At 37.6% G+C, this 9339-nt stretch overlaps 1 protein-coding gene across 1 annotated transcript; it reads left to right on the forward strand.

The window, feature by feature from the left end:
- The first annotated feature begins 1933 nt into the window (after positions 1–1933).
- On the forward strand, positions 1934–2860 carry LOC125777492 (zinc finger MYM-type protein 1-like). Its single transcript, XM_049452593.1, has one exon. It carries the CDS (start codon positions 1934–1936, stop codon positions 2858–2860), a length of 927 nt encoding a protein of 308 aa, XP_049308550.1.
- The last annotated feature ends 6479 nt before the right edge of the window (positions 2861–9339 follow it).

Genomic DNA, 9339 nt, shown 5'->3' on the forward strand with positions numbered 1-9339 from the left:
CAGAAATCGGGGGCGCCACGCTATTAGTGCGAGTCTGTCAGTCCTGTTTCTGTGCCCACTGCCGGCCGTGCCGTGTGTTGTGCTATAGGCCAGTCAGCCACAATCTGTGTTCATCTGTGATCCAGGTGACAAAATGCATGCTTTTTTCAACAACATATGATGCAATGATGTAAAATTGTGCAAATTGTAGATTTTGTTTTCCATAGACAATGAGGACTATCGGAAGGTGCTTTCTGATTTTCGGTATAACTTCCGGTTTAGCCGGAAATACTATCAATTTTTGTCTTTCAAACGACACATACATGTTTTTTCTTCAGTTTTGGAATAAACATTCATTCCCCTCTAGAATAATATACAATGTGCATAAATTCCAAGAAAACAGTATGTATTTGAAAATTGTATCCTAATCTAGCAATATCAACTACGCATCAAGGTTCTTATTTATAGTATCCATGGAAACTTGAAATTAGTCGTTTTACGTTATTGTATAGGATAATTAGTTCCTATTCCAAAATCAAGGAAAAAATATGTTGGTGCCATTTGAAAAACAAAAATTGGTAGTATTTCCGGTCAAAGCGCAACTCACTCAGGTTGAGCACAGATGACTAGTGACGGAGAGATTGCAAAATGTAAATGCAATTCTTTAGAAACACTGGGTTGATTCCTAATATACGGTATGTTCTTCCGGCTCGGCTCGGAGCCGCTCGACTCATAGCCGAGCGAACGTGAGTGGAAAGTGCGCGGTGCGCGATTGATCTCCGCTCCCCACACTTGCGTATTCCACAAGCCGCATGGTGTAATGGCAAAGCGCTTGGTTTACTCGAACTATGACAAATGGTGAGAAAGTACACAGGAACTGGTTGATCTACTGCGAACAGCTTGACTCTCTGTTTTGTTTTCCGTGTATCTTCTTCAACGATGACAGGAGCAGCATTTGGTTGAACGGCTTCAACGACTGGCAACATCTCAATCCCTATTTACCGAGACACGAAAACTCGACGTCTCATAGATCCAATTATATAAAAATGAAAACATTTGAGAAGAAGTTGAAATGTGGCGGTTTCATCGATGACTATCTTCTCAAAGAATTTGATAAGGAAAGAGCAAAGTGGCGACATATTTTAAAAGTGATACTCGATGCAATTTTCCACTGCGTCAAAAACAACGACGCCCTTAGAGGTAGCAGTGAAGTAATTGGGCGACCAGACTGTGGAAAGTTTTTGAACACTATTGAATTGATTAGCCACTATGATGCCACAATAAAAAAACATATCGAGACACACAATAAAGGCACAATCTCATATTTTTCACCGGCGATTCAAAACGAATTGATCAATTTGGCTGCCCAGCAAGTGCAATCACATATAATTAGTGACATAAAAGCAGCTAAATATTTCTCAATCCTCTTCGATTGTACGACCGACATTTCTCACAAAGATCAGATGGTTCAAATAATTCGGTACGTTAAAATCGAAAACAAGAAATGTACAATTGAAGAAAGCTTCATCACGTTTATTAACACCGAAGAAAAAACCGGTGAAGGTCTTTCGGGAGAAATTCTTGATAAATTAAGAAAAGATGGGCTAGACATTGAAAATGTACGAGGATAGTCTTATGACAACGGAGCTAATATGGCAGGCAAATATAAAGGTGTGCAGTCGAGAATATTAGCTTTGAACGTGAATGCTCGGTTTATTCCATGTACTACTCATAGCCTAAATTTGATTGGGGTCAATGCTGCCAACGTGATTTTTTTGGTATCATCCAACAAACGTACAATTTTTTTGTTGGATCGGCAACTCGTTGGAAATTTTTGCAAGCAGAACTAAAAATAACGTTGAAAGGAACCTGTGACACGCGGTGGTCGTCAAAAGCTAATGCCGTGCACGCCCTGAACTCTCAACTGCCTACTGTTGTGGAAAAACTAAAAAAAATGACAGAAGGTGATCATCAGACAGGCGATACAATAGTACAAGTCAAGTCTCTTCTCAAGTCGATACAAACCTTCGAATTCATAGTACTACTGAAGTTTTGGGATTCGCTTCTATCGCAAATCAATCGTGTCAACCTCGCACTGCAAGACAAAAAACTCGATATTGCTCGTGCCGCAAAAATGATAAAAGGATTGCTGTCACAATTAACCATATACCGAGAGACTTTCTTCACAACAATTTTGCAATCATCAATTGTGACAGCTGAACAATTGCAAGTAACACCAGATTTCCAAGATACTCGAAAACGACCAAAGAAAATGATGCCGGGAGAAAAAGCGAAAGATGAATCTCCATCTATAAGTGCCCAAACTCATTTCAAAGCAGGATTGATCCAAGTTCTTGATCTTATGATTGCCCAAATGAATACCCGGTTCATCGCTTTAAATGAAGTTGCCGATGATTTCGCATTTTTGAGCGGTCAAGCAATTGTGAACACCAGTGTTACTGAACTCACCAAAATAGCGGCAGATCTCGCTATCAAATATCCTGATGACTTGGATCCGCATGAATTTTCATCAGAAATGGAGAGTTTCAAATTTCAAGCAACGACGCTGATGAGTGAAGCCACAGACATGAACCATTTGAATGTATTAGAAAAAATATTCGATCTGTCGCTCGAGGATGTATATCCGAACATAACAACAGCACTGAGAATATTCTTATGCATGCCTGTTACGACGGCTACTTGCGAGCGTTCTTTTAGTAAGCTAAAACTCATCAAATCTTATCTTCGTTCCTCTTTAGGCCAGGAACGGTTGGCGAATATCTCTATTTTGTCGATTAAGAAGGATACTACAGCACGTCTCAATTTCGATAAAATAATCGATTTATTTGCAGAGGCGAAATCCAGAAAAGTATTATTCTGAACGATATAAGCGATCCTTGTATAAATTATTATTGAAAATAAGACGTACGTTCTTTCACTTGTAAATATATGATTTTTGATTTGGACAACATCGGTTTCCATTATACTATATGGTAAGAGCGCAAGCAAGGTTGTTGCCACAGGCGCTGAAGCAGCTAGTTCCGGCTCTGCAATCCCTCTTTGGTTTGTATGGCTGACAATAAATGCACGAAACAGTATCCATGTGCTTTTCTTTCGGAAACACAAACTAGAAATGATGGATATCCACTCTATCGGCGTCGCTCACCAGACGACAATGACAGAACATTCAGTATTCAATTTAGAGGCGTGAATATCGAAGTTAACAACACATCGAAGTTGACAAGACATGGATCGTACCATATTCGCCACTGTTGTCTAATTCACATTCAAAAGTCATGTCAATGTTCCGTATAGCAGTTTGGTGTAATCGGTAAAGTACGTCTGTAATTACGTTACTATAGCAAGCAACATACGTTCGATACGTGAACTGCAATAAAGCCCTTTGTTGTGCTTCTCGCAGTTAATTTGGAGAATGATCAAAGAGTGTATTTCAAACCAAAGAATACAGTATAGCCAGTGGAAACACCGCCAGCAACAAAATTAACATTTACGAGTTTTTTCTCAACTTTTGTCAGTGAACCGTTTGCGAGAACTTGCTCTATTCGGAAATGCCTTGATATTATACATAGAATGCATCGTTGAAGAAATATTTAAGCAAAAAGCAAGGCCAACCAGTAGATTGACATACAGGTGTGTTTTCAACTAATGCATTAGGACGAATTTACACAATCCACCCGAAAAACGACGATTGTTTCTGCTTTCGGTTGCTATTGATTAATGTATGTACGCGGTTCAACTTTATTTGAGTCATTGCGTACTGTGAATGATACGGTTTGTGGAACCTTTTAGAAGCAAGCCAGCAATTACAATTGCGGGAAAATGATAATCACTGGAATGCAGATGAAGTTCGCACACTTTTCGCGAAAATCATTTCGTCATATCAGCCTTCACATCCGCATTTATTATGTGATACGCACAAAAATTACATTTGCGAAAACATTTTATATCGTCTTCGCTAAAAATTGGAAATGGGTCAATACCGGTTGATACTTCCAGTTGTTTGATATCAATTCCATATGCCGTTTATCAATTCACGAAAGATGGACTCATCACGAATTTTTATACGAACATTGGACAAATTATCGTAAGTTCGATTCCTTAAGTGCATGTGCAATGTTAGCTGCCACAAATACCTACATATGTATGTTGTTGATTTAAATTGGAAGATTCAAAATCAAATTCCGGGAGATTTGCGGTCATACAAATCGACCGATCGTCTTGACAATGAAGACGACACCGTGAATTACCCAGTGGAATTTCTAAGTTCTTTAGAGAGGCTTGATGTGCCACTGAGTCATTTGCGTCTCAAAGTTGGATCTGCCGTTATGATGTTTCACAATCTGATTGTGACGCACCTATCAAATATAAGGGGCAGAATCCTTGATTCTACGGATTTTTTTGAGTTCTAACGATTTGCTATTTCAGTTCAAACGTATTCCGTTTCCAGTGAAAATTGAATTTGAGATGGCGATCAACAGGATAGTCGCAGAGTGGGTGGCATACATTTGGAAATACTATGTTTTTCACACGGCCAGATATACGTGGCGTGCTCACGAGTTGGAAAACCATCTTCTCTGTACATTTACGCACCGGAACAGAAACCAAAAAATGTTGTTTATCAATCTGCGTTACATTGAAAAAAAAATAGAATGATAAATTCAACTTTCTTCATTTCAAAACACATAATTTCACGCAGGACAACGTCTGCGGGGTCAGCTAGTTTTCTATAATTACAACATTTTTTAGAAAGAAAGCTACTAAAATACACATTGGAAAATGAAAACGTTATTTCTCGAATGCACTCTATATGACGCATGCATTGTATGTGTAAATGATATTTCAAAAATAGTTTGCTTAGTTGGTAGAACCGTCTTTAATTACTATACCAAATATTATTGTGATCTGGCAACAAGTTTGTGTACAGCAGCTGGTTAAGTCGGTACACCTCAGTAGGACGTTGCGATGTTTACAATGGATAAAAATATTGAACAAAGAATTTGTCTGAAATTTTGTATTTGTAACCAAACTTGGTGTGGAAACCTTACACGAGTTGAACTGATGAAAATAATAAAAAAGTGAAGAATATGGTGCTCAAAAATTGTCAGGCATCGACACCTCTTGCGAGTCGAATGATCTTGGTCGATATTTAGGGGTTACTTTAAAAATAGAACGATTGTGAATGAATTTAAAGCCACCAGATTGGTGAACTTCATGGAACCCATTCGAAGAGATAAAACAGAAGTCACAGAAGAGCCTTCCCAAAAAGTGTTTCGAGGACTGTAAAAGTCGTTGGCATAAATGTATGACATTTGGTGGCAATTATTTTATTTACATCTTTTGGATACTTTTTTGTCACAATGTATACAACTACTTCGTTTGTCACAGTGTCACCATCATGTTAAATTTTTAAAAGAATTAAAGAGAGAAAACTTTGTGCTGACAGCATCTTACAAATCCTAAGGCGAAAGCTAAAAGTTCAAAACGAAAAGTGAGTATTACGAGGGCTGCCATATATATTTCTGGCCTAGGCAACACTAAGTGTTGCCAGGTGCACTCTAACATTTCCATTGGAAAGTTTGACATTTTTTAGCATAACATCACTCAGAACGTTTTGTCATTTAATAGTGAATTGTTTTATTTACAGGGAATTAAAAAATTTATCTCGGCCAAAAAATGGAATTAACTCGTGAACATTTTCGGCCGATCATTTTTCACGACTTTCGACGTGGATTATCACGACAAGAGTGCATCGATGAACTAAAATCTTTATATGGCTATGAAGCACCATCCTATAGCACTGTGAAAAACTGTTACAACGAGTTCAATCGTGGCCGACGCTCGCTCAAAGACGAATTCCGTGAAGGTCGTCCAAAAACAGCCGTTGTGCCAGAAAACATCGATGCCGTACGTGAACTGATAATGCAAGACCGTCATGTAACATACCTTTAGATAGAGGGGTGCCTATGCATTTCTCCCACCAGCATACATTCGATATTGCATGAACACCTGGCCGTAAAAAAGGTTTGTTCTCGTTGGATCCCGCACAATTTGACAATCGCTCAAAAAAAGGCTCGAGTGGATTGGTGTAAAGAAATGCTGAAAGATCGTCACAGGTGAGGAATCATGGATCTATGCGTATGATCCCGAAACAAAACAGCAATCGACCGTGTGGGTCTTCCAAGACGAGCCAAATCCAACGAAAGTTGTTCATGGAAGAAGCACTTCAAAGCAAATGGTCGCCAGTTTCTTCGGCAAAACTGGTCATGTGGCGTCTGTTCCGCTTGAGCAACGTAGAACGGTCAATTCTGAGTGGTACACCACCATTTGTTTGCCTGAAGTCTTCGGAGATACTCGAAAAACGAACAAGAGAATATGAATCATTGTGCACCATGACAATGCGAGCTCTCACACATCGGCTCAAACCAGCGCCTTTTTGACCGGCCAAAACGTCGAATTGATGGGTCATCCGCCGTACAGCCCTGACTTGGCACCCAATGACTTCTTTTTATTCGCACACATCAAGAAAATAATGCGTGGTCAACGATTTTCGTCGCCAGAAGATGCTGTTGAAGCATTCAAAAACCATGTTTTGGAGGTGTTTCAATCGGAGTGGAAAAAGTGCTTCGAAAATTGGTTTGAGCGCATGCAAAAGTGTACATATAAATCTTGGTGGAGAATATTTTGACAATAAAACCGTTTTCGTTGATAAATATTCCTATTTTCATTATTAGGCCAGAAGTATATAGAGCAGCCCTCGTACTATCCTGTGCACCGTATTTTCTGAAGAAATAATGTAGGTAAAGTAAATTTGCCCATCATTTCGACGGTACCAAATTTTTTGTCTTATGAAATATATGTATCTATATGTCGGTGTACAAACACTTTTTATATACTCACTATTGCTATTTTATATAGCCTTTGTGACTAAGGAGTAAATATAGACTTGCGAAGCTTAAGTATCCCTAAGTTAGCCATTTGACTTGTGATCACTGAAAAAGTTAGTTTAAGTGTCCGCGTTACTCTTTGGCACTTAATATTTATTTTATGTCGCGGAAGTAAAGAAATTATTATGCATTCCCTTTGGCTAAATGACTGGTGAATAAAGTTTGTTTTGTGATCGTTAAGCCCGACGACTTGCTCAAACAGTTCGTGGTGCAACTTGGTGCGTTGGCATTTTAAGTGGTCCCAAACAGAAATTATGCTACTTTCCTGCTCCTAATTTAAGCTAGCAATATAAATATATTTATTAGTGAGAATAAATTGGGGCTGAAGAAATATGGATATGAATGTGTGTCATTGCATATGATAATATATGTATAATTCGTTTACTATTGAATAGAACGGGTTTTCAACATATGTACTAATCTCATTAAAGAAATTTAAAACTGTTCTTTAAAATATTTAAACTATCAATAATACTACATAATACATATAGTGAAATGAAATGAAAAGCCTAAATAAAAAAAAATAAAATAAAATATATATAGGAAGTTCATGTAAAAATTTGAGACTAATCGGTTTAATCGTTTTCGTTTCGTTGGTGGTCACGGACTTTTAAAATACCATTTTGAGGAAAACGCCTTTAAAGTTTTGCTTTGTGACTCTGAAACGCCTTTTAAAATTAACGTAACGATATAAAATTTTCTGTGTGTGTAAAAATCGATTTTTTGGAACTCTATCTGCATGTAACCCCTCAAAAGTTGAATCTTAACATGGCTTCCAATGATCCATATTTCTATGTTTAGAAGTTTTAGTTTTCTATCCTAACGTTCACTTCATACCGGTACACCTGGTATTAATCAGGTAAGCAAAAAAGGCAGAAAATAAAGCGAATAGAATGAAATGGACAGTAAATATCTTATCACCTAGGGTTGACTGGTAAAATCTTAAATTTTACTATCTGTTAGCAGTGATAAAATTTTAAATCTATTTCAAATACAGACGAAGCAGTTAGTTGTTCAAAGTGCAAGCAATGCAGCAAACTGCCAGCTTTTATATTTATTCAACTTGCTGTGTAGCGCTACTGTAGTTAAGTTCTTGACGTGCCCTTTTCATGCTTTTCAAGTTTCCAATATTAGATATCACTATCCCTTTTATATGCTGTAGGATAAACAGCTACACACATACATTTTTACATATATTTACATTTTCGTTTTTCTTAAAATCGTCAGGGCCTTTAACTATGCCTTCCTTGCTTCATGTGTCCCAGTATTTCCAGTTCATGATTTGTTGTGCAAACCAATTGCCAGACGAGCTATTCAAATACGGCAACGAAGAACTGATAAGGATCATGCATCAGTATGGTTTTAGACATTGAAAATCTACTATCGACCTGATTTTCGTCATGCACAAAATCTTGGAAAATACCCGTTAAAAGAAGGTCCACACTTACCACCTCTTCGTTAAATTTAAAGCAGCCTTCGACAGCACCAAAAGAACCACCTCATTGCTGCAAATTTTAAGCTGCTGACATTAATAACACCAAAAACTCTGTCAAGATTGGGAAGGACCTCTCCGAACCGTTTGATAGCAAGTGAGGATTTAGGTAAGGATAAACCATACCGTGGGACAGAAGGTACAATCTTCTATAAGACTATATACTCGTAACTGCTGGCGTACGCCGACTGGATAAGGAAGCAAGACAAATGGGTTTGGTAGTTAACGAGGGAAGAAGAAATATCTCCTGTCTTCAAACAAAAAATCGTCGCATACCTAACACTTTATTATAAATATAAAATTCTATGATGATGCTTAGATATTATGAGAACTGTTGCATTTCTAACAAACATAGCCGCAAGCATTGTAGACTTTTAACACGATAATATCAGGGAATACATTTTAATATATGCTTATGTGAGTACACTCAGTTGCTTTCGTCCTTGCTGGTATTTCTTTACTTCCCGGTTTTCTTATGGGAATGGTATGATTGCTAACTGTCTTTTCAGTCATTTTTAATATATCATGATCTGCAACTTTTTTCATTGTATGCCGTAATGTTTACAATTTTATCAAGGAAAGATATACCCAGGAACAACGTTGGCAAAATATTCAATTTTTTTTTTGAAGGCTGTGGTGTAGTCAACGTAAAGCATTCGCCCTACTTAGTGGTGTGGGCTATAATCAACTTTGATGTTGGGCATCGCATTATTTATGAATGCCGAAAAATACATTGGCATTTTGAAAGAAAGTGTTTTGCAAAGTATTGAACAATATCTGGAGCCGTTTTGGCTTTTCAACTTAAGCTCAAAAATATTGAATTAGATTTATTAAGAGGTCAGAAGGGTAATCTGTTCTGTTTTTTTGACATTTTTTTTCATAGAAATTTTTATTGCACAATAG

The sequence above is a fragment of the Bactrocera dorsalis genome, chromosome 1 (assembly GCF_023373825.1).
Source record: "Bactrocera dorsalis isolate Fly_Bdor chromosome 1, ASM2337382v1, whole genome shotgun sequence".
Classification (NCBI taxonomy): domain Eukaryota; kingdom Metazoa; phylum Arthropoda; class Insecta; order Diptera; family Tephritidae; genus Bactrocera; species Bactrocera dorsalis.